General features: G+C 35.9%; 1 protein-coding gene across 5 annotated transcripts in view; it reads right to left on the bottom strand.

Moving 5' to 3' along the window:
- Arhgap6 (Rho GTPase activating protein 6) overlaps nucleotides 1–27,381 on the bottom strand; it is a 453,321-nt gene that overhangs the window by 135,935 nt on the left and 290,005 nt on the right. Inside the window, exon 1 of one of the 5 annotated variants that reach the window (XM_078035124.1) lies at nucleotides 1,218–1,380. The exons of the other annotated variants lie outside the window; for them this stretch is intronic. Coding sequence (XP_077891250.1) covers nucleotides 1,218–1,277 — 60 coding nt within the window. The 5' untranslated portion in view covers nucleotides 1,278–1,380. Of the gene's footprint in view, nucleotides 1–1,217; nucleotides 1,381–27,381 lie in introns of those variants that run through there. 5 annotated transcript variants of the gene reach the window in all.

Raw genomic sequence — 27,381 nt, 5'->3', positions numbered from 1 at the left:
TGTATAACACACCAAATAGTTTGCATTTATTTAAATCATACATGTGCTGGCATGTGCACAGGATAGAAAGGGGAATAGATAAACAAGTGAATTAAAGTGGAATGGTCACATAGTTTGGGATAATAGATATCCAACCTGCATAAAACCTGTTGGTGTCAAAAAACAATTCATCAAATAAACTAATGTTAAATTTGGAAGGATTTTAAGTTTCTTTAAATCTTAAATTATAGTGAGATGACACCACCAAGTATCTGAGCTTTGTGAATGTTCTGGTAATATTCTACACTAACCATAAGAAAAGTGAAATTTGAAAATTTTTCTATGAAATCATAAAAAACTACAATTATAAAAAAGAAGAAAGTTTTAAGTTCACACTAAAGGCTGCCTTTATCAGATGCAAGCAGCAAAACTAAAGTTTTCTAAATCAAACCACCTGTCTTTGCTGCATGGATTAACCACAAGAAAAGAGATAGACTGTATTTTGTGGTTCCATATCAGTATATGCTGAAAGATCAAGCTCTTACAAAATCAATAGCACCTATGGAAATGCATTCTCTTGTCACCAGTTGTCAGTAATTATATAGTTTTCAATGATTGGAACCCAATAAAACACTTGGTAGCAATGTTGTTTACTCTCACTTCTGTCAGGACTAGTCAGGTGATCCTGCCAAAGTCTGATCCAATCTGATGTTTGGTTTCCTTACCTGTAGCACAAAATTGCTGGAAGGTCACTAAATGGTATGCAACAGTGCATTACAAGCCAATATGCATTTAAAAATCAAATTTCATCAAGTTCTTAATTCTGATAAAATTGCCAAAATGAAAGGTGCAAAAGAACGGGTGGGTCCTTACTAAGATTTACTTTAAGAGTTCAATAAAAATATGAGTGTCTTGGCAATGATGCACTGCATTCGAGCCAGCTTGGCTCAAAGGCTCCAAACCTTCTCCTAAAGCAATAGGGAGAGATATCTTAACTGTTATCTGAACCCTGTGAACTTTGAAGTTGAAAGAGACTCAAGTGCTGTAGCTTACTGAGTGGAAAACATTCTTCCAATTCTATTGCATGTCTCCATCTTTGCTGCTATGTCCCCTTCCCCTGATGCTGTCCTGGGATCATTACCTTATGCAGTCTTTCACATCTCTCTGCCCTGGTTCTGTCTAGCTTCTAGCAAGAGGAAAACTACAGAGACAGAAATATATACACCATATCTTCTTACCTCTCCAGGGTCCTTACATCTTAGCAGCAGCAGCAGCTCCAGGCAGAACTGACCCCCCATTCTTTCTACACAGGGTCCCTATCCCGTGTGCGAACAGGGGAATCAAAAGGCAGGGACACTGTTCAGAGCTGGAAGAGCCAGCTGGGCAGGCTCCCCGGCTGGAATGCACAGCAAGAGGCCCTGGGAGGGAGAAGGCCTTGGGTCACTGTGATCCTCTGAGTCAGACACCCTGGGGAGCTCTCAGCTCTGAAAGTCCTTCCTGGGCACACAAGACCTAGAACACTCACTAAGGGGAATATCTGAAGGTCAAAAAGTTGAAGTAAATAGTTACATAGACATATGCCAGTTTACAGTAAATAGTAGAAATGAGATATGAATGATGGAGGAAAAACTCATTTAAATGAAAATATCACATATCTGATAAGGGAATTATATACAGTATATATAAAATCTCTTGCAATTTAATAATAATAAGACAACTCAGTGAGAAACTGGACAAGGTATCTGAATAGCTATTTCTCTGAAGAAGATATCCAAGTGGCTAATAAGCACATAAAAAGATGTTTGACATTATTAGCCACCAGGGAAATGCAAATCAAAGTCACAGTGAGATACGCATCACACACAGAGAGATGGCTTTTAAAAAGTGCTGGTGAGGATGTGTAACCATCATACATTACTGGTGAGATGCTTTGGAAAATGGTTTGGCAGTTTCTTAAAATGTTAAGCAGAGAGTTACTGTACAACTCAGTAATTCAACTCTTAGGTGTACCCAAGAGAATGCAAAGCAAATGTCTGCACAAAAGTTTGCACGTGAACTTTCATAGCAGCATTATTTATAATATCTCCCAAATGGAAACAACCCCAGTGTTCACCTATTAATTAAGAGTCATCAAAGGTGGAGTATCCATACAATGGAATATTATTTAGTCATAAGAAGGAAAAAACTCTGATAATGCTACAATATGGATAAACCTTGAAAATATGATGCTAGGTGAAAGAAGTCAGACACAAAAGATTATATATTGTGTGATTTCATTTATAGGAAATGTCTACAAATTTAGACAAATCTAGAGAGACAGATTACTGGTTTCTAGGAATCTAAGGGGGAATGGAGAATACTGATGACGAAGGGGTGCAGCTTTCTTTTAGAAGTGATAAACTTGTTCTACAATTGACTGTGGTAATGCTCTATAACTGTGAATATATCATTAAATTGTACACTTCATATAGTTGAACTGTATGGTATGTGAATTTTATCTTGATAAAACTGCTAGTTTTAAAAAGGAAATGCTGTTTTGTGGTCTTGAAATGACACTTTCCCAAAGATGCTGGGATTTTCTGAGATTACCATTACTATTATAAATTCACCTATGTGGTATGTCAGGGTTATGGTAAGAGCCAGCTTTCAAGGATGGAGCTAAACCATTGGTCCCTGGTATCTTTTTTTTTTTTTTTGTAGCAATGGATTGAACTCAGGGGCACTCAATCACTGAGCCCACATCCCTAGCCCCCTTTTTGTATTTTATTTAGAGACAGGGTCTCATTGAATTGAGTAGCAGCTCACTTTTTGTTGAGGCTGGATTTGAACTCACGATCCTCCTGTCTCAGCCTCCCAAGTGGCTTTGATTACAGGCATGCACCACTGCACAGACTTCCTGGTATCTTCCCACCTCCCCACTGTGGCTTCTCAGCCATTGATGACAAGGAATCTGCTCCAGGTGTATGATGCAGTCCTGCTCTTCCTCCTTGACCCCTCCATCCCCCAGTGCTGGCTTCCTTCTCATCATGTCAAGGCTTCATTCATGAGAATCCTTTCAAACTTAACAATTGCTCTTGTATATCTCATGGAGTCATTATCTTCAATGCCTCTTACCATACTTGCAGTGGGCCCTCATAGATCACTGACTTTTTCTTAGCTGAAATTCAGTTGTTGTCCTCTGCTTTGGGTGGGGGGAATGGATCTACTTTTTAAAAGCACATTTTTTAAAAAATTAAGGTACTGCTTATAGGGACATTATGTATTTTTATTATTATAAACAAAAATGAAATTAGCAGAAGATGAAAATGAAGATGCAGTCCAATGAAGAGAATACTACAGTGATCATCGGATTAAAGGAAAACATGATATTCTTACATAGGTTTATCATTCACTAAGAGACTGACACATTTTAATTATTAATTTTCATTATTATTATTATTGCTTGTTTATCTCCATGTCCTTCATCTCTCCAAATGACTCTTGAAAAAAAGGTATCAATGTCCAAGATCATTATTTTCTTAACAATAACCAGTCCATCCTGCCTTATACTTCAGGTCTTGTTTAATCAGTACATTCTGCTAATAGGACTAAAGTCTCAAAAGAAAGATTAGCTAAGTGACCTCAATTAGTTACAATGCATAGCTTCTGGAATTTATCATATTATGGACCAACATGTAATTTTTACCTATTCTAGATTTATTTTAACATTTTCCAAATTATAAAGCCCTTGATTAAAAGTTGATGTCACTGCCATCTGAAAGATGTCAATGGAAGTGTGAAGGAGTAGGCTTCCCGTGGAAGACTAAGCTGAAAACCATTGTCCCTGACAGAGCTGCCTGTACTCATTCTGTACTGAAATGTCCACACAAACTTCTCAAACATGCTTGAGTGTTGTGGGTTATAGATGTCGAATAATAAAACTCTGAGGCACATGCTATGTTACTTTTTAAGGGAAAAAAGTGGGGGTAAATCAAAGGGATTAACAATTTTATTCACTGGCTTACATTCAGTGACTCAAAATTTGGCCACCACTCAGGTTTGCAAATTTCTATGGAAAGTGAACTGTGTTTGGCAAGCTCTATGAAATATGAGGCTGATAGAAAAAAAAATTTCATGCTTTCTCAAGACCTTATGCCACTAACTGTGTGGGACTGGAAAAACTGTTTAAATGTCAATTTAAACATGGTAAATAAATACTTTGCTATACCCATATGAATTAATATAATTATGTTGATTTCAAAGCATAACTTGAACAAAAGTTTCCTTGAGTTTTGATTAGGAGATGTTTCACAGACAACAAAAACCTCAGATTAAGAAAGTTAAGTATAAACCTCATTAAACAAGTTGAGTTCAGTAGGGTACTGTTTCAAAGTCAGAAATATTAATGGAATACTTTATTTTACACTATGGAGAATTGACTGGAAATTTAATTGACACTAAGGTTCTTAGGAAGCAGATCTTAAACTCAAAAAAGGATTAGACCAAAAGAGATAAAAATATTATTGTAACAGCCCAAGTCTTTATATAAAAGAACACAGTGGTGAATTCCATTGCAAAGTTCATGACTCTCAAATATTATCTCCAAATCAGTCATCTCTGAGTTTTATGGAGTCAGCTAGCCAACTGCCTTATTGACCCTTCCACCTGGTATCTCAAGGTCGTATCAAACTTCATTTATCCATTACTGAACTCTTCACTGTCTCTTCTGGCAAATGTCTTTGCACTCCAGCCTCCCACATCTTACAAAGTATTTATAAAGCATTTATCACAGTGCCTGGCATGCAGCACCCACTCTGTAAATGTTGTTGTTGTTGATGTGACAAGGATTAACATGACTGATGGTGAAAAATGATGCTGATTTTTTATCCACACAGTTGGTTGAGTCAAAAACCATAGTATTTCCTTATTCTTTTCTTGACCTCATGTCCCACATTTCATCTATTGCCAAGTTCTGTGAACTGTACCTCCAAAACAAATCAGGAATCTGACCCCCTCCTCACCATCTCCACTTTCATCACCCTACTTCTAGCCTTCATCATATTTGTCCTGAACAAATTTAGTAGCCTTCTATATGACCTAACCATCCACTCTTGTCCTTGTCCAATTTATTTCTTCATGGGGGAAATGAGAATAATGTTCTTAAAGATAAATCTTTATTTTAAGACACATACAGTGTGTATCATGTATTTATTAAGTCTGCAAGAACACCTTATGTATTATTACTTCCATTTTACAGATGATGAAGTGAGCAAAGAGAGGTTGGAGCAAACCCAAGATTACTCTGTGTCTAAGACACAAAGCCAGAACTCACATTTGAGCACTCTGACTCCAGAGCCATATGTTCAACTGCTACACAAAGGATAATGCCATATTCAGGCTTTAAAAACTAACAACAACAACAAAAAAAAAAAAACAAGCAAGGGAAGACCATCAATTGCACTTGGAATAGAATTCATCCACGTAGGACTTCCCTAGGCTAAAGAGTCTAATCAATTTCCTCAGTCTCTCCCTTCCCCAAGCTCTTCTTTCCTCCTGTTCTCCAAATACCTAAGGACAAGGCATGCTAGGTCTTGTTTTGGGGTTTCTGTCTACTATTTCCTGTGCCTGAGCTGCTCTCCCCAGATATTTTCTCAGGGCTAGCTCCTCCATCTTTGGGTCTGTGTTTACATCTCATTGGCTCAGAAAGGGGTTCCTGACCTCCTCAATATGGACTTAATATTCTATGGCTTCTTTTTAAAATACTTTTTTTTTTAGTTATAGACGAACACAATACCTTTATTTAGTTTTATGTGGTGCTGAGGATCAAACCCAGTGCCTCCCATGTGCTAGGCAAGTGCCCTACTATTTAGCTACAACCCCAGCCCCTCTCTGGCTTCTAGATCTCCACACCCTGTTAGTTTTCTTCCTAGCACTTATCTCAACTTGTAATTGGTTTTATATGTTTGTACATTTGTCTATTGATTATCTTTTCCACTGGGCCACAGACTTCACAATGATAAAGACTGTTTATCACTGTAATGTTTTTTAGAATCTAGCATTGAGCTTTGCATGTAGTAGGTACTGACAAATTTGAGAAATAATTGAAGACAAGAATGCTTTGGTAATAAAAAAAAATATCCAGTTAGAACTTAGGTCCTCCAAAGGTGGGTGCACGATCAAATATAGAGTCAGCCAGGGGTGCTTTTTGTCAAAATTGGAGCCCTGGAGCTCTTAGATCTTTTAATCAGTTACTTCTGAGATCCATCACCTTGTCTTCTCAGGAATTTTTACAATTTTGATTTTTAACATGTTTGGCTGTGAATCATTGTGCATGTTCAGAAATATTTGCTAAGAGAACAAAATGTGCATTAGAAATTGATTTCACATGTAATGAGATTGACAATGAAATTGGCACAAAATGTGCTTTTAGATACATAGATAAGCATTTATATAATTACCTGGGGATTCAATTATTTCCTTTTCAGTTTACAGACATTTGTACGGATCCTGGGCCCTGTACTCAAATGATAACATGCAGGGAATGAAATGGATGAAGTTAGGTCCATTCCCAAATTGACCAAATAGGACTTTAGGAGCCCAGGAACCAGCATTTCAAGAAGCTTTCTAGGAAACTCTTATGCAAAATAAAATTTTAAAACCTTTTTTTTATCTAGATTTATGTATGTTTTTTATATATATATATGTGTGTGTGTGTGTATACATATATATTATATATACTTTTATAATATATATATATATATATATATATATATATATATTACAATGGATAGCTAGTATCTACTCTTTATATTTGTAGCTGAATTCTGAGAAATCCAAGATAATGTTATGTTTCACATACAAGGAAAACATAATATTAATTTATGTTAAGGTCACTATTTGTTCATAAATGCAGATATTTTGTAAAAGAAATTCTCCTTGATAAATATCTTTTGTTGATCTGCATGCAAACATGGGGAGAAATGGATAGGAATTTCTCACCTTAGAGGGGCAGGATGAGCCATTTGGCCAGAAGGAAAGAAAATCCAAGTCATTGTCTTAGCCTATAACTTGGCCACCCTTTATGCTATAAGTAGATCATATTAAGAAAATTAAAACTGAAGCTAGGAGAAGGCTTCCCAGCCTTTCAAGAGACAAAGTTTGCTGTTTTTTCTCTTTTGGGGGAAAGTTACCCAAGTTCCAGACTATGAAAGAAGAATTAAGTTAAAAACAAAACAAGGAAACAACCATGTTTCTGATGTCAAGTAAATAAATGTGTTATTAAGACATGCCCTGTGCAAGTACCAAAGGGAATCTTAAATAAGAATCTCACCAGGAATCACTTTGTCCCATCTTACCCATGTGTTTCCCTTTTACTCCTTGATACCTTTGGGGACTTTCACTCTGAGCCAGAGCCACTAAAACCTGTTTGTGATGTTTATCTCCCTTGTCTGTTGTGATGTTTCTCTTCTCACTTCCCTTTCTATGCTCAGAAGCTTTCCATAGCTCTACAGTACTTTGCAAGTCAATTGTGACTTTTATGCAGAAGACTGCAGGCTTTCCATGACCTGACATCTACTCACCCTTCTCTTACTTTTTCTCCCAGTAAACTCTGCTTTCAAGTCAAACAGAATTGCTCACTCCCATATTTTGTGGAACCACTGTCTAGGCTTTCTTAGTTTTCCAACTGTGGAGTTCCCTTTAACCACTTATTTCATGTAGAAGAACTCCCTATTATTAGTGCTTGCTTGTACTCACTATGCACTAGACTCCATTCCCTTTTGCACCCTTAAGAACATCACTCCAGCTATTCTCTTATGTCTCATCCATTTTCTCATTTCTCCTGGGCAGACTCATCAACATTAAAACATACTGTGATATCTCTCAACATAAAAAAGTAAAGCTCTTCATCATACTTCTTATTCATAGCCACCACCTTATTCCTCTCCTTTTCATGCAAAAATCCTTTAAAGGAGTGTATATATTCCACTTTCAGTCTTTCTTTCATTAACCTTCCTCTCATTAAGGTTACTCATTATAACCACTGCATTGCTCACTAATCTGACTGATTCTTAGTCTTCACCTACTTGATCCACCAGCAGGGGAAGTACATAATATCTACAAATCAGAACTCTTTGAAGATTGGAGCAGGGGGTGGCAGGAGGGAGGGAGAAGGAGAAGTACTGGGGACTGAATTAGAACAAAATATATCATGCTTTATAATTAGGTCAAAATGGATTCTACTGTCACGTATCAATAACCAATAAGAAAGAAAATGGGTGCTATTGATAGTTATGCATTATTTACAATCTTACCTGGCAAACTGCAATTTACTTACTGCACCCCTCCCCATCAGAATCATCATATCTATTATCACAACCAATTGCTTTCTCCCCTGTAAAACACTGTCTTGATTTGGCTTTGTGAACACCACAGTTTCTACTCCACTGGCCACTAATTCTCAGTATAGACTGTTTCTTTCTAGTCTCCGAATGTAATATAGTGTTGATATTCCTCATAGCTCTGTCCTTGGATTTCCTTTATATTTCATCCTTAATCATTGTTTGATCTCATTCCTTTAAATGACATCCATATATTGATAGCCCCCTAATCTATAGCTCCAACCAGTACATTTTTTTTCCTGAATCCTCTGGGTTCTTTAACTTCCTCCCAACCCTCTCCTCTCTAGTGTTCCTTATTTATATCAAAATCAAGTCAAACCTAGTGGCTCAAAACCTTGGCTCCATATCACCAATGCCTCCATATAATACCATAACCAATCTGACAATAATTTCCATTGGCTCGAAGACATACCCAGATCTGACCTTTTCTCACTATTTCCACTGGTACTATCCTGGCCCAAGGGAATATTATATCTCATTCTTAATTAGTAATAAAATTGCTGAATGACTCAGTGTAGAGAAAGCTTCTGTAAATCTCTCCCCTAAAAGTCATCATTTCTCCTGGTTGAAGATGATTTTCTATGAGAACAATAATCTGTCAATGAGCTACTTCCAGCCATATTCTTTCCTAGAAAGGTAGTAATGATATATATATATATCATACACACACACACACACACACACACACACACATGCATGCACACAGAAGAACTCTTCCAAGTCCTACAGTAAGGAATTAAATTGCTAAGTATGCATTTGTTCTTTTGCAGTTCACAGCATTCTTAATGATGCCTGAATGCTTCTCTCTTACTAATAACTAAGTAGTACTATTACATCACAGGCACTTATTGTTCTTGTTGACAATGTATAGAATGGCCATTCCTCATACATTTTTGGACTGAGTAAGCTGATCTTGGTAATAGTACCTTCTCTGCCAACAACTGATTCCAAAACCTAGGACTAATGCCATCAGATCTCCATTGACTCATTTGTGGTTAATAGCACATGAGGAAGTGGCGATTGGGAGTTTCTGGAAAATGTTTCCTTGAACATAAACAAGAGACATGGAAAGGGACTCTATTCTTTCTCTATGGCAGTGTTTCTGAATTCCAGTACTATGGACTTTTTGGGTTTGATTGTTCTCTGTTATAGGGAGCTGTCCAGTGCATTGTAGGATGTTTTGCAGTATCCCTGGCCTCTACCTCGTAGATGCCAATTGTGACACCCAAAAATGTCTCTAGACATTTGCCAGATATTCCTTGGTACTAGTGAGGAGAATCACCCTCAGTTAAGAAGAATTCTTGGTATAGACATTTACATATTTATTACCAAACTGCCACAGGTTTCCTTGCTGCCAAACAAGAAAGAATACTGAGAAAAACATAATGTGAAAATAACTGCAGGGGAAAAATTCCAAAGTCACTGGTACATAATCTAGCATACCTGTGGATTTTCAGTGATATGGTTCTCTAAAATCTCTATTCCAGCTGATTTAAGTAGGTTTACTATTATTAACAGCCAAGAACATCAAAATGATCTGGGGTCTACCCTCACAGCTCAGAGCACACTGCTTTATTCCAGGGTTTCCTACAGCCTAGAGAAATGACCCATGCCCCATCTTAGGGCAAGATTCCAAGGGGTACAATTTTATATGAAGGATGGTAAACAAAATGGCTTGTTTTCTCATTTGATAATTATTGCTCAAACACACTTCGGGAATTCGACAATTCCATTGTAGAATTTTAGAGCAGGAAAGAATTTTAGGAAAGGAGAACTAAGCTAAAACCAATGTTTATGTTTATTTTCAAAAAAAGCCTTCAAAAGAGGATCAAGGCTTATGCCTCCAAATATTAGGGAAAGTGCTATTATTCACTACAAAACACTTTCTGGGCATGACAAGTCACTATAATCTTGTGTGAAAAGCAAAGGGAAACATTTTATTATAGCTACATACTCTTAAATAGTTCCTTCTCTGTAAATGGAAATTCTATGTGGGTTTAATATCTAAATTAATTACTTGTTTATAGAAGACTTTCTCATTTCCAAGGGCAGAGTTGTCATTAAATTTTGTCATTCAACAATGTTGTTTTTATTTATTAATTTTTTTGGTGTGGTACTGGGGATTGAACTCAAGGGGCACTATGCCACTGAGCCACATCCCAGACCTATCTTTTAAATATTTTTAAATTTAGAGACAGCATTTCACTGAGTTGTTAGTGCCTCACTTTTGCTGAGACTGGCTTTGAACTCACGATCCTCTTGCCTCAGCCTCCTGAGCCCCTGGGATTACAGGCATGTGCTAATGTGCCTGGCCACAATATACTTTTTTTTTTTTACTTGTTGATGGACATTTATTTTATTCATTTATTTATATGTGGTGTTGAGAATTGAACCCAGAGCTTCACACATGCTAGGCAAGCACTCTACCACTGAGCCATAACCCCAGCCCTACAATATAGCTTTTAATATGAAAACTGATGAAAAAAAATAGAGCTGGAATCATATATATCACACTATAGTGAGGAGAGGAAGATATAAACTAATTTACTTTATTGTCAAAAATATACATTATTTTGTGTTATCTTTGATAATTATAAGAGAAATGCAAGGTTAGAGCTAAAACATCCAGAAATACAGAATAAGTAAAATTATTAACATTAAAATCACCCACAATTCCATAATCAATTATTGTATCTTAGTGAATATTCTCATAATTATTTTTTTTCTTGCACATTGACATTTTCTTCCAGAATAATATTATATTATTTTGCAATATAACATAGTATACCATATTTAAAACATCACTTTTATCAGATATTTAGTAGTTTATAATTCATCCCCATTGTAAAAAGTGCTGAATTTGAATCATTGGTTGAATAGGAATTAAACATGCCTAGATACAAAAACTTAAGGGGAAAATACAAACATAAAGAAATTCCCCAAAAAAAGTGGATCAAAAAGTAGGATATTATTGACTTCAGAATCTTCTTTGCATTTAACTATAGATCCAATCACCAAAGTAACAAGACCAACCAATGGATAGAACCAGGACAGAGAGCAGTCCTGATCAGGGCAAAGGGGGAGGGTGGCACAGACAACTCTTATAGTGAAGGAAATTATCCCTTTGGCAGACTTGATAGGCAAACACTTCAGATGAACCTCATGGAGAAAAGTTCAACAAATGTACCCAAATAGATTTTCTGTTTATAAGTCATAGAGACATTACCTAGAGAAAAAAATAGGCCTTACCCAATATTATAGTGAGTAAAAAGAAATAATCTGCTCCTCTACAAAAATCCTATGTGTAGCATTTTCAAATATCCATATATTTCTATATATCTATTTGTATTCATGTCTGTATTTATATTTCTACTCATACCCATAACCGTACTTCCATATCCATTCATCTACAAATGGTTCTCAAAGATGAGTGTGCATCAGAATTACTTGAAGGTTTTGTTAAAACATAAATTACTGGGTCCCATTCCCTGAATTCTGATTCAGTCAGTCTCCAAAAGAACCTGAGTGTTTACATTTTGAATAAATCCAACACGATGAAGATATTGCTAGTTCAGGAATTACACTTTGACAACTGTTGCTTACACATATACCTGTATATTTCTCTTGTCATCTCTAATTATCAATGTCTGTTTTAATGAACATATAGTTATCCACACAGATTTTAATTTTTATTCCTTTTCACCAACTGCTAACACCATATACTATTGTGTCAAATACTACACAAAAGAGATATTATAATGCCTTCAAAATTTTCTCCTTTAAATTCAATAATAAAAATTACAAGATACAAAACTCTTGCCATGCATATTTTTCCTCCAAGAGAATAGCTAAATTATGATACATCTTTTGCTTTTACTTGGTTTTCACCTCCATTTGCTTTTAAGTTGATGTATTTACATCTGAATGGTTCAGATTTATTTTCCAAACAGTGAGATGAAACAGGGACGCCTCAAAGGCAGCTTCATTTTGAAATTGGCCAGGCTTTTGTAAACAAGCTCTTGACACAGCAATTTATAATTCTCTAAACAGCTGGGGGAAAAATATCACACAGAAAAGCAGATGTTATTCTCTCTTCTTTTTGGGGGGTTTGCAATCATTGTCTACAGCACTGTATCCACCACATCATGTCAAGTAAATATTGACTTCACTGGATTTCAACCGTGTCACCCACATTGGAGATGAGGGTCAGAGAACAAAGCTTCTCAGAGACAGCTCAGTGGCCTGCCTCCTCATGTTAGTTTGACAGTGCTTGATTTAAGGCTTGTGTTAGTTCATATTTGCAGTGTGCAATAGGAACACAGTTCCACAGATGCCAGTCTTAACTTAAATAAATCCTAGGCCTGTATCTCCTCAGGGTAAAGTTAAAGAATATGGGCTATGCTGTCTCAGACCTCAATGGGTACCAATTAGTGGGAGACAAGATATGTGCACAAGGAGATATAATTTGTAATTTTAATGGATAAACAGCTGCACAAAAGGGGTCACTTTGGGCTGGTTTAGTTAGGAAAACTTCATATTCCATTTATTCAAATTTTGAGGAACAAAGGCTGTTTCTCCAGAAAGCAAAATGTAGACATTGAAAAAGGAGGTAAATTTTAACACATGAGGTCAAAGCAAAGACTGTCTAGAGTTAGGAGTTGTGTGACAAGAAAGGGAATAATACACATGTATGATGAATTTCACTATTGAAATGATTACAAATTATATCCACCTGCAACCAATCATGAATGGCTTTTAAAGTATCAGAACAGAAGATAGGGAAATAGGAAAAACAGTGTACGCTAATGGAGAAAAAGAAAATATATGTTTTGGCAAATTCAAACAAAACATCATTCCATTTTTACTACACATACAAATACACACAGAGACTTTATGGAATAATTCCAAATTATATACATATGTCCCCTTGTTCCCATCAAACATTCAAATACCCCTAAGTACAAACATTTTAGCAAGTAGTTCCTGAATGGATGATACAGTCAGCAAAAATTGAAATAAAGCTATCACTTAAAAAAGTCATAAAAGAGAGAACTCACAAGCTGCTGTAATGAAGAACTGATTTTTAATATCCATGGTCAGACATGCATATAAGTGGTATTAGATGCACACAATATTTATTATTTTTCACAAATTGTGTCATAAAGGAATTTGGTAGAAACAATGCAATAGGAGAAATGGTGACTGTGTTTTTAGATCCAACAATGCGGCCTTTAGTTCCAAGCTGTTTAAAAATTTTTTCAGTTGGGAACAAATTTAATTGCAAAAGGAATTTTGATGCAAATAGTCTAAAATACAGGAAAAGTGAACATTTTTCAAAAATTAGTATATTTCCTAAAATATAGAATATTTTAGATACAAAGAATAGTGTGATTAATCATAGTCATAAGTAATATCTAAATAAAATGAATGATTGAATAAAAGGATATATCTAAATCTGTTGGTCCTTAGTTCCTAGAATTTCAACAGATAACACCCCCCTACACACACATGCATGCATGCTCACATGTATGTGCATGAACACACACTCATACATGCACACATTTTCAAATTAAATGCAATCCTATTAAAAACAAGCTTGCGAGGCTGGGGCTATAGCTCAGTTGGTAGAGTGGTCGCCTAGCATGCACAAGGCCCTGGGTTCAATCCCAGCACCACCAAAAAATAAAACAAACAAAAACAAGAGTGTGCTCAAGTAAGTTGTAATGGCCCATCACATTAAAAAATGTATAGCTCATCTACAGCCATTATAGCAGTTGATACATTGTTCATAAAGAAAAGGTTATAAAAGCATGAATAAAGTACAAAGCAATTATGCCAAACAAGTTTGCATCAAAAATGCAAAAACATTTGCCACAGGAATGGAGTACAACTTTTTACTCTCAACATTAATAAAAACTGACCATAAATATCCAAGTCACTGGTATCCTAGTGAGAAATCTTTGTAAAGGAACTGTAGTTAAAGTGATAGCTCTGGAAAATAAGATAAGGGGCCAATTAAGAAATTAGATTTTCTTTTGGCTGTGATGAGACATACATGAGTAGGACCATTGACACACCACTGAAACATCAATGCCAACTTGACAGTTGTGAAAAGTCCCAGGTCTGAGGAACATCTGAAGAAAATTGCTAGAGTATAAGGAAAATATTTCAGTGAATCATTTCTGTAGCACAGGATTTAGAGTGACTTCATAATTTCCCCATGTACATATATAAAAACAGCACAGTGAATCTTACCATAAGAATGGGATTCTAACTAGAATAAGATATATTTCCATGCTTTTAAAATTATTGCAAAATGGATTCTGCAGTCATGTATAACTAAAAAGAATCAACAAAAATCATAGTGAAAATACTACTAAAATGTGTCTCATGATCTTATGAAAATTTCCAAGGATTCTTCATGTAGAATTTGTGACTTAGAGTTTAAAACAACATGCTATCACTGATTTACATTATTTTGCTTATATTTTGGATGAAGGAAAACAATTTACTTCTACTTTTTAAATATAATCTTCAAATACTTTTGCTGAACATAGTATATCATGAGATTCTGAAGAGTTTGGTATCAGTTTTCAGAAATACCTTATATAGCCAAATACGGTGGCACACGTGTGTAATCCCAGCAACTCAGGAGGCAGAGGCAGGAGAATTGTGGATTCAAAGCCAGCCTGAGCAACTTACTAGGCCCTAAGCAACTCAGTGAGACTCTGTCTCTAAATAAAATATTAAAAAGGGCATAGGATGTGGCTCAGTGGTCAAGCACCCCTGGATTTAATTCGAGGAAGGAAGGAAGGAAAAAAGGGGGAGGGAGGGAGGGAGGGAGGGAGAGAGAGAGAGAGAGAGAGAGAGAGAGAGAGAGAGAGAGAGAGAGAGAGAGAGAGAGGAAGGAAGAAAAGAAGAAAGGTCTTAGATAAATATTCATAGCTTGTATAAATTATTGAGGAAACAGCTGGGAAAATTTCCTCTTGGGAAGAACTAGCAATAACATTGAGTATTACAGAAATACTAAACAAAAATAACTATTTAAAGTGACATTTTGGCCCTTAATGTTTATTGTAGTAGAACTTTCTAGTAAAATGAGCAAAGAGAAAGTATAAGCAACACAAAGGTGACTGACTGCTCTTCCAGTTTTTAAATCTGTGATGTTACTGTTCCACATAAGGAAAATAAGCAAATTTTCTCTGCTGTCTATTTAAAAATGTGACTACATTATTTAATGATAATAAGGCTGGAGATCAAAATGCTTATGAATAACTATTAAAATTATAATGAATTCACTGACAATACAGAAGAATTTATTCAAATTTAGCATGAAATGTTGGAAAAATTTAAAAATAATTATTGAGTATGTCAAGCAGGAGCAACATGCCTACTTCAATAATGAAGAACAAAATATGAAAGCTATTATTATTTTTCATTACTTTAAAATTTTTTAAATGAAGATGATTCATTATCACTAAATGTAATCATATTATCATATCACCAAAAGACATTTCATATAATTAAATGTGCAAATCAGAAAAAAGCATTTTGTTTGTCTGTAGATATAAATTATTGGTTAAGAAAATATTGTTACTGCTATTCACATTCCTACACAGACAAAATCTCAAACCTAAGTTTTGGCTTTTAGAATTATTTGACATTTTTTATTCAAATTATAATGATCTGAAATATACCTCATTTGAAAGAGAAAAACACTAGAACAAAGTTCTTTTTTTCTTTAGTAGTTATGATTTTCTTGCTAGATTAGTGGTTCTCAACTGGGGGTAATTTTATTCCCCATGGGACATTTATGGATACCTAGAGACATTTTTGGTTGCCAGAGCTTGGTGTCGAGGGTACTATTGGCATCTAGTGCATGAAGACCAAGGGACACTGCTAAAAATCCTTCAATGCAGAGGACCAAAAAGAATAATGTGACCCAAATGTCAGCAGGGCTGAGGTTGAGCAATCCTCCTCAGATAAAGGGTCTTTCCCAGGTTAACTTGTGCAACAAGGCAACAAGCAGCCGATTCAAAGTGGTGCAATGACAATCCTTAATTGGAACACGTGTAATATTTTACCAAAAGGATTTTTCTTCTTCCATGACAAGAAAAATGTAAAGTTTTCCTTCTTGTTATTGTTGGCATCTCATGGAGTAGCAAACACATGGAAGGTTGAAGGGGAGTTGTGCTTTGATATTGAGTGAAAGTAATGTCTTCACTGTAAAGCAGGAATCATTTGACATAATAAGAAAACCCATCAAAAAAATCAAACAGCTAAAGCTTGAGCAGTGAGTTTGAATAACTCTCTTTCCCCCCACCCCAGTCCCTAGATCTCAAATACATGATATTCTCTATAGCTTAGGAGTCACTATTAAACTAAAAATTTTAACAACCTTAAGTAAACACCTTCATTTTCCATAAAATTAAGCAATGGCACAGTAATATAATTGCTTACAGCTGCCAATGCCTCATCGTGAACTAGAGACTTGTTAAACTTTGACTGAAATTTCTCTTCAATGACTTATAGTGTCATTTCTAAATAAAAATTTTAAACTATTTCATTAAATATGGCCATGGTAGTCCGCTTAAATAATCTGATATACTTGATACAAATAATCTACTGATTAAATGAAGAGTACATATTAGGTAAAATAAAAAATCCTGCATTCCTAAATAGAAATTACTTTGCAATTTAACATTAGGTACTTCACAGTATAAGTTACTCATGTTTTACTCCACCCAAAAGAAAGAAAAATAGAAAACTTCATTCTAAGAAGTACAAAACTGTTTCCTGTGTATTTAATATCCCTGAGTATCTATGATATTGTTTACATTACAGGTTATCAACATTTCAGGAGAGAGATGTCAAGCTTCTGAATGGGGTACTAGAGAGAAACTGAGGTATGAAAAGTACATCTGATGTTCATTCCTGCTAAGAAATAAAATATAGCTCATATGCTCCATTGCAAAAACTTGAAAGAAAAAAAATAAACTCCTCTTAATTTGCAAATAGTCTAGGACAAAACATATAAATCATTCACTTTAGTATGAATCACTTTCATCAGATTCTTAGGTCCCAAGATCAAACTGCATTCAGTCCTTTAATGAGTGGAAGAAATTTGATGTTGCTGGTGTTTTCCAAATTACCAAATAATTTTGGAATACTGAATACTTCTGGGAAGGGCACACCAAGTGAATATTGTCACCCAGAGGGGTGCTGTTAATGGTATTGTGTGAAGGCATTTGGATCCCAAAACATACGCATGAAATACCACTTAACTTAAATATAGATACTGTGGGTTCATTTGGTAGTTATTTACCTGGCTGTCTACTAAGTATCACGAATGGAGGTGCTGGGGTAAAAAGTTCTGAGTCTGAATTCACAATGGTTTCTAGGAATTTTGTGTTGAATACAACCTGCTTACAGACTTTGCCCCAAATCTTTGATTAATTTATTCCATTAAAAGGAACTTTACAGGGTTTGACAGGTTAAAGGCATCAACAAAACCCTTGCTAATTTAGTGAGTACTTGGCTTGCTTCTCTTTACATACATTAATATGGCACCCTTTCAAACAACATTCAATGATAGTTTATACTGAATCCCTTACATTACAAGAAAATTACTTTCACTTTGTAAATGCTGTTATTTTGGTTTAGCTTAATGTTCATTGTTCTCATTTTATTGAAGGAAAATAAAAAGGTGTCTAAGTCATTTCAGAACTTTGTATATTCATCCCCAAACACTTCAGCATCATTATCCTTTTGGGTAAATATATCTACAATACAGGAGCATGTCCTAGTGACTTAGTGGATCAGAATAGGGCTGGATATGGTAGAGAACACTTGCAGAATCATGCAGAAGTTGTGATGGGAAAGCCAGCCTCAGATTCTAATCCAAATGCAATACTATCTAATAAATTGGGAGCAATATTTGTACTTGGCTCACTTGTAAAGTGGGAATAAATTCCTCTATCTAGAAGGGTTTTAAGAGGCTTGATTAAGATTCAATGTGAATATATAACAAGTTCTTAGAAACCAAAAACTATTAATTAAATGAATATAATGCATGTCCACCACCAGTATTTTCTGCCAAGTCTCAGGGTGCTGTGTCATATTAATCAAAATCCAAAGGATACTCACCAACTCTGCCAAGGGTTAATGACATGCAAGTCACTATCTTTGTAGCACTTCTAGACTCTCTTCAGAGTTGTTGAGTATTTCTGGGGTAATATTTATTTCTATAGCTTGGTTTATGATTTCCTTAGATATTTTTTAGTTGTAGATGGACATTATACCTTTATTTTATTTGTTGATTTTTATGTGGTGCTGGGGAAAGAACCCAGTGCCTCGTGCATGCTAGGCAAGTGTTCTATCACTGAGCCACAACCCCAGCCTGGTTTATGATATTTTATTCCTTCACCACTAAAAAGTTTGCATAAAACTTCTTAAGTCTATAATTATTTTAGTGTTCCAAAGTTGCTAAAAGGCACCTGAGACCTTGGTGTACAAAAATTCTAATTTCAATTTATTTTTCAACACATCCAATCTGAAGAATATTAACTCACCTAGCTAGATTGTTCTTCAGACCAAATAACTGAATGTTATAATTAAAATTTCCTAGGATTATGAAACAGAAAATTCTGTGAAAGACAATCAATTTGCTAATCACAGAAGTATTCTGGCGACTCATTATGAGAGGAAAGTGTTAGAAACAAATTTTTCCTCTAAATGGCAGCTTTATCATCTTGGAAATTCTAGTAATCTCATTATACCTACACAAGAAAAGATCCTAAACTTTAATATGTGATGAACTTCAGGGAGGCTAAGAAGCCTGGGAAATGTTAACACCAGGGTTATGAGATCATTACAGGAAATTCCTGGAGCTGGTGATAGAAGAATGATTCATTGGCTCTCTGTATAATGGTAAAGATTTTATGGATTGACAGTGAAATAGTCATTTTTCCATATTTTCACGGCTTGTTGGTGTATTCCATAATTTAACATTCTTAGAAACAGCAGTTTGTTTATCCCAGAACAACACATAAAGGACAAATTAGAAAATTTCCAGCCAATTCCCTCTCACTTACCTAAAATTAAGAAATAAATGACAGTTGTTTTAATGAATGCATTAATTTAGTAATTAAATAATCCAACTGCTAACCCTTATCTTTGTTAACTCACCTCCTTCTAACAAGTTGTTAAAGAATTGCATCTTCCCAAGCATGCCTGTAATCTCAGAGACTTGGAAGGCTGAGGCAAGAGGATCACAAGTTCGAAGCCAGCCTTAGCAATTTAGAGAGGCCCTGAGCAACTGAGTGAGACCCTGTCTGTAAATAAAATACAAAACTAGGGCTGGGGATGTGGTTCAATAGTTGAGTGCCCCTGAGTTCAATCCCAGGTACTGAAAAATAATTTTTAAAAATGCATCTTTGTCAGATTCATTTCATTGTTTGTTGAAGTATTCACAAGCAGATTCTGGTCATCACTTCATAATAACAACAACCTCAACTACAACCACCACCAAAAAAGCTAACAATTACTAAGCACTTATTAAGAAACAGCTATTGTTATAAGCACACACAAGGGTGTTTCACCATTCTGGTTAAACTTGGGGTGGAGGGGAGAAATAGCAGTCCAATAGTATAAAGCTTGAGTTAGAAAAGAGTATTTAATTTGAGTTTTTTTGTACAGTGTGGTAAATAAAGCTAATAATCAAGTACTATACATTTCTAATTCATTAAGAGAGCAAATTTCAAATGTTCTCATCAAAACAAGTTTAAACATTTGGTTTGATGTTAATTAGCTTGATTTTATCATTCCATGTTGTGTTCAAAATCCTAACATAATTTTGTACACTGTAAGTATATACACTATAATTTTTCAATACATAATAAAAATTCCTATAGGATCCCTATATTTCTCAAGGGTTAGCGAGATGCATGTGGGTCTTAGAAATCTTTCCATCTTGGCATCTCTGAAGAGGATGGTTTCACATTAAAAACCAGATAAGACACATCCATATAGGATTTTTAAAGTTTTTTTATGAATTAAATTCATATAATATAAATCCAGCCATTTAAAGTGTAAAATTCAGTGGCAATTAGTTCATTCACAATATTATGCAACTACCACTTTTATCTAGTTCCAAAAAATTTTTTTCACCTCAAAAAGGAACCTAGTTCCCATTAAATGGTGTTTCCCCAGTGTCTCTATATCCAATTCCTGGCAGCCACTAACCCACTCTTTCTCTATAAAGTTGTCTAATCTGTCTCTAATAAGTGGAAATACATGTGACTGTCCATGTGTGGCTTCTTTCACTTGTCATTATGTCTTCAGGGACCATCCATGTTGTATCATGTAACAGTACTTAATTCTTTTTTTATGGCCACATCATCATACATTGTACAGATATACCACATTTTGTTTAATCATTCTTCTGCAGATGGACATTTGAGATGATTTCCCTTTCTGACTTGTGAGTAGACCTGCTATGATTATTCACATAGAAGTTTTTTTTTTTTTGGATACCTATTTCAGGGTTGTTTCTTTTTTAAACCACATAACTAGGAGGAGAATCAGTTTCATTGAATGAATATATATAGTGGAGTGGGGTTGCTGGGTAATATGGCATTTTGTGCTTCACTTGTGTGTGTGTGTGTGTGTGTGTGTGTGTGTGTGTGTGTGTGTGTGTGTTGCTGGGGATGGGATCAAGGGCCTCACACACACTAGGCAAGTGCTCTACCACTAAGCTACATCCCAGGCCTACTTTTTGAGGAAGCCCTCATAGGCTATTTTACATGGACTCATATGATAGACTGGTTTCCCTACCTGAAACCTCTGCTTCTCTAATCCCTGCTGTTTATACTGCCGAGAGGGTGATCTTTCTCAAACAGAAGTCTCTTGATAATAGTGTTCTGCTTTAAAACCTGCAATATGTAGAGGACCACCGGCAACTCCTTGGAGCTCTATACAGTTCTCATGGGCTAGGCCCAACCTCCCTCTCAGAATATGTCCCATTTTCCTTAGACTTTTCCTTCCTCTCCTCTTTTCCTCCCCTCTGCTCCACTGCCCTAGTCTCCAATCTTAGAACATAAACTGTCTTTCAGGAATGTGACCTGAATAAATAGACCAGTTAACTGCAATTTCCTCCCATGTCTTGACATTCTGCCTCTCCTTGAGATCCACTCAAAAGCCATCTCTTCGAGACCAGCTTTCCTGAAACCTGTTCTTTCCCTAGCTGAAGACATACACTCCTCTGCCTGCTCTTCCCTATACATTTTATGTGGACCTTTGTCAAGATATCTGCCCTCCAAAGGCCTCATTATGTCTTCAGGGACCTAATTACTTGTGTATAAGTCTCACCTGCCTCACCCATTAACTTCCTTGATGGCCAAAGTTACGTTGTGTTTGTATCACCTGTCATGATGCTTTGAACACAGTCACAATTCAAAGAACATTTTCTGAAAGTACTGAATTAAAGAGTGAACCCATCAATAGTGTCAGCATATTGGCCAGAAGCACTCCCTTTGCCTTCTGGTTATCTTCATCAATCAGGTATGTCTTTGGGGTTTGGCTGATTAAATATTAATTGCTTCATCAGAAAGACTAGTGTCTGGAAGTGAATTCTGAAAGGACTTTGTATAAGTAGTTTAGCTTTTCTGTGTCTCAGTTTCCTCATCTGCAAACTACAAAGTAGGTAGGTTTGCTTTGATGATAAAAAAAATGTATAGCCAGTGTAGTGGCACATGCCTATAATCCCAGTGGCTTGAGAGGCTAAGGTAGGAGAATTGCAAGTTCATAGCCAGCCTCAGCAACTCAGTGTAACCCTAAGCAACTTAGCTAGATCATTTATCTAAATAAAAATTACAAAAAGGTTGGGGATGTAGCTCCATGGTTAAACACCCCTAGGTTCCATTCCTGATATAGCCCATGAGGACTGTATAGAGCCCCAGGAGTTGCCAGCGTTCCTCTACATATTGAAGGTTTTAAAGCAGGACACTACTATCAAGAGACTTCTGTTTGAGATGGGATCAAGGGCCTCACACATGTCATTTTATATGAATGTATATATAAATAGTGCCTGTCACATGTTCAGATTTTAGAGGAATTTGTTAAATAATAAAAGAAATGAGCCAAATGCTCATGAGTAAATCTGTATCAAGATAGGCAGAAGAAACACATGGCTCTATGAGCTACAAAGTCAACACATTTAATCAGACTCACTAAAGGCTCCATGTGAATTCAAATGCTATATGTCTGTTATTAGTTTACTATGTGTTGTTATTCTACTGTATTAGCTTTGGCAATCTGAGGCCAGGCTAAAGGGGCTCTTTTGGTCTAATCCTGGCATCTCACTTCACCCTATTGCCATGAATAAATAACTGATAACTATTTGTTGATTGGACTTCCCTGCGCCACTGGAACTGATTACAGAAAAATCATACCCATAACTGTTTATGCTTATTTTCAAATCAACTGTGAAGCTATGTGTAAACCAACTATCAAAATTGAGCATATTGCTCAATCAATGAGAACAAAGTACCTAAGTACAAGAATATTTTCATATGATATGTTTAGCTTCCTCCCTTGAATATATTCATTTTGACTCTTTTATTGGATTTTAAAGGTTTAGAGTGTTGTTCAAGAACAAGACCCCTTGCTCACATTCACAGACCCTTTTTATGTTGTTCTTATTTTCATAAACAAGGCCCTCTTAGATCTATCTCCTAGAATATGCCTTCTCTGAATAAACTCAAAATGTCCAATTCCTTTTTGTAACTTCCACTCAGAGCCTCTCCACAACATTTAGTTTGCTCCTTCTATTTAGTGCTGATGTGTTGTTCACCTTCATTTGGAACTTTTTTTTTATCTGATGCAAACACAAGGTAAGAACAGGAAATGCTCTAAAGGGTATATGCATTCCCTCATTCACAGTGCAGGGGCACTGGGTTTGTGGTTAGGAGATGCACTGATAGCAGAAAGCCTTCTCACTCATATTGTATGTATCTGGGCTTCCTGGTGATACTAGAGGCCTCCTTCATCCCTATATCTGGTAGGGTGAATATATCAAAGCACCTCTCTTCCAACATTAATTATTATGGCTTGATTCAAGTACATTGGTATTGATAAAGTGCATTTTTAAAACTAACCTTTTATTTTGAAATAATTATAGATTCATATTTAGCTGAAAAAATAATATAGAGACATCTTCTGTATGCTTCACCAGGCCTCCCCTAATAGAACATCTCAAATAACTGTAATGTAAAGTCACAACCAGGAAAATGACATTGATAAAATCCAATTATCTTACTCATAATTCACCAGTTACATGTACTCATGTGTGTTTGAATGTGTGCACTGATGCATAGTTCTATGCAATTTTATCACATGTATAGATTTGTGTGACTATCATAATAGTCAAGACACAGAACACTTCCACTGCCACAAGGATCTCCCATGCAACTGCTTTATTGCTACTGTCATATACCTCTCAACTCCCTGTGTTATTGCTTTGGCAATCATGAATCTGTTTTCCACTCTTGTAACTGTTTTCATTTGAAGAATGATATATAAATGGAATCATTAAGTACATGGCCTTTAAAAAAATTTTGTAGTTATATATGGACAGAATGCGTTTATTTATTTTTTTTATGTGGTGCTAAGGATTGAACCCAGTGCCCCACACATGCTAGGCAAGTGCTCTGCCACTGAGCTACAGCCTCAACCCACACATGGCCTTTTTAAATAGACTTAATTCAGTCAACATAATGCCCTTGGGAGCCAGCCAATTTCTCAAGCATATCAATAGTTCATTTCTTTTTATTGCTGAATAGTATTCTATGGTATAGTTTTACCATAGCTTATTTAACCAAAAATACAATCTTGACTCGATGCAAATTATTAACTGCATGGGTGCAATAGTAAATAATATGACTTGACAAAGAATTACACAAATAACTATGTTTTTATTACAAGACATCCATTAGATGAAAAATGAAATCAATTTTCTGTATATGTTAGATTAATTTGCATGGGTGTTTCAGCCAGCTAAATATTTCAAACTGGACTATGTTAGCCCTGAATTATCGAAATAATTGTGTAAAATTTTTAAATTTAATTTAGCACACAGAGATTTCCTGTGTGTGAACAAAATGCTGGTGATTATAATTATTAGAACTCAGTCTTCTGGCCCTTTTCTCCTTTGGAATTTACAGGGAGCTGATGAGAGTTTAAACACACTGTATTTTTGGCAAAGGACCCTCATGCTTTGTCTGCATTTTACAGCTTCCTTTGCACCTGGGAGCAGCTATTTTAGGACTGTCTAGACAATCACCCCAGCTTTAAAGGTCTTTTCCTTTCTACTCACAGAGTCATTGAGCATGGAAGGTAATAAATAGATGATGCTGGCATACTCTCATCCAAGATACTATTCTAATAAAAACAAGAACAAGAATGATTTTGTTCTGGCACACAAAATTGGTTTACTATGAAGCCCTAGACTTCTACCAACTGGTCAAGCTTCAAAGCAAGAGGAAGCTCTTCTACTATCCACGCCTCTGTAAATGTACTAGCAGAATCATACTTCTTGTTTGAACTGAATGCAATGATTACTAGTTGACCATTTCAGACACAAAAAATGACAATGCCAAATGATTCAACCCAAGAGATTTGCCAAGCTATGGTGGGTGGTCTGGTTCCACTTTCCTGCTCTAGTTTCCAAGCAACATTCATCTGGGCTCTAGTGATAACCCAGAATGCAGAGTTTCTATAGGCCACTCTTGCCACTACAGGGAACTAATGTGATCAAGCATGATCCTGGGGTGTTTCTTATATACTTACCCTAGGTAATTCCTGTGAGTCAGGAAGATCCTAAGGAGATATGCACAGAGGAATTCTACTTTGCCCCTCACACTTTCTTTCAAGAAGTGAGAAACATTTTGAATGAGAACAAAGTACCTAAGTATAAGATATTTTCATATGATATGTTTAGCTTCCTCCCTTGAATATACTCATTTTGGGCTCTTTTATTGGATTTTAATGGTTTAGTGAGAGTGTTGTTCAAGAACTAGACCCATGGGATTATACCTGGTCCTGAAGGTGCTTTTGGAATGCTCCTAGGAATCTTCCTGGTACCCTTTGATGGTCAAAGGAAAATAAATGCACCAGGATGAATATACATATTGTGTATATATGTGTTTGTACACACACACATATATATAATGCATAGTATAGTATATAATTACATTAAACATACATTATATGTACATTTTACATTTTATGTTGTTATATAGTATAGTTTATAATTTATTTTACCTATGGATTAGTATTTTGTATTTATTTTTCAGTAAAATAAGATATGTCTACTTACTAGTTTTCTGCTAACATACTATTTCTACCATCACATTCGAGAACTTTTGCTACCCCTTTGTTTATCACATTTCTTCCACTGCTGATATATGTACATGAATTAGCTTGAGATCTAATGTCCAAAGCATTTCTCCTAAATATCAACTGCAGCTTCAGAAACAAGAGTAGTCCAAGAAGGTTAAAGGAGATTCATATTAATGCCACTCACAATGGAGAACTTTGCCTGCACTAGGAACTGGCCTAAATGCTGTGGTAGCAGTAGGGCTACACAGTCACTGAATACTCAGCATCTAAGCAAATTACAATTCTGTCAAGGAATAAAACTACAAAATCAAGTGGAGAGGGGCTGGAGTTGTAGCTCAGTGGTAGAGCACTTGCCTAGATGCATAAAGCTCTGGGTGCAATCCTCAACACCACATAAAAATAAATAAGTAAATAAAATAAAGGTGTTGTGTCCATCTACATCTAAAAATGATTAAAAAAATCAAATGAGAAACAAATAAAATGTGAATTCAAGTTCTAGGAGACTGGCTTAGGAGTAGTACAATTGGAATAAATTGCTTTGACCTTTCCTATTTCTTCCTCTTGAAAACCAGGTAATAGTAGTTCTGATCTTACTTTTGCTTGCACTTAGCACTTAATAAGATAATTACTGAGAATTTTATATCAGGTCGAGTGTGATTGGTAAACTTAAAACACTATACATGCAGGCCATTGCATTTAGTGTGTATTCATCGTATGCATATGCTACCCCATTTCATGAGCAATCTTAATCTTTTAATATTTATTACTTTCCTACTTTTTGATGGGCAAATTAGGCAAAAAGAGGCTAATCTCATCACTACCATGGACTCCTTGAAAACAAGTGGACAACAAGAATTAAGTCCTAAACTGAAGGCAAATTTCTCCAGCGTCATCAACAATTCCTCACTTCCCAATTTCTTACTTTCTGATTTTTCACTTCCAGTCACTCTTTAAGACAACCCAATCTGTTTTCTGCTTCCACTATTCAGATAAGACTGGTTTAGTGGGCTGGGGTTGTGGCTCAGTGGCAGAGCACTTGCCTACCATGTGTGAGGCACTGGGTTCAATTCTTCAGCACTGCATATAAATAAATGAATAAAATAAAGGTTCATCAACATCTAAAAGAATTTTTAAAATGCCTGGTTTGGTTAAAATCACCAATGACACCATGTTGTAAAGTTTAAGAAAAACTGTTTTGTTTTCATTCTACCTGACTTCTCAGTAGCACTAAACCCAACTGACTGTTCACCCTGCCATATTGACTCAGTTCCATCTCCCCACCTTGCCCTATGTTCCACTTCACTCTTTTGCTGGTGTCCCCCCTCCTTTGGAGTTCTAAATGAAGGTGCTCCTCACAGTCCCATTCTGGACCAATATCTCTTAGTCATTCTTTCTCAAGATATGCCTGGTTGGGGTTTGTGAACCTTCTGAATAACACAAGACGGAAACAAAGCTTGGCGAGGGAAGGAACCATTGTGTATTAATTGCTAAATTCCTAGTACCCAGAAGAGTCTCAGGCACACTCTGTGTATTCAAGAAATATTCATTGAAATGAATAAATTTTCTGACACAACTGTGAAAATGCATGCTCCTGAGATGCACGCCTAGACTTTTAAATGGGAATCAC

Source organism: Ictidomys tridecemlineatus, chromosome X (assembly GCF_052094955.1).
Source record: "Ictidomys tridecemlineatus isolate mIctTri1 chromosome X, mIctTri1.hap1, whole genome shotgun sequence".
Classification (NCBI taxonomy): domain Eukaryota; kingdom Metazoa; phylum Chordata; class Mammalia; order Rodentia; family Sciuridae; genus Ictidomys; species Ictidomys tridecemlineatus.
The sequence above is the reverse complement of the archived record's forward strand: the minus strand, read 5'-3'. Positions and strand labels throughout refer to the sequence as shown.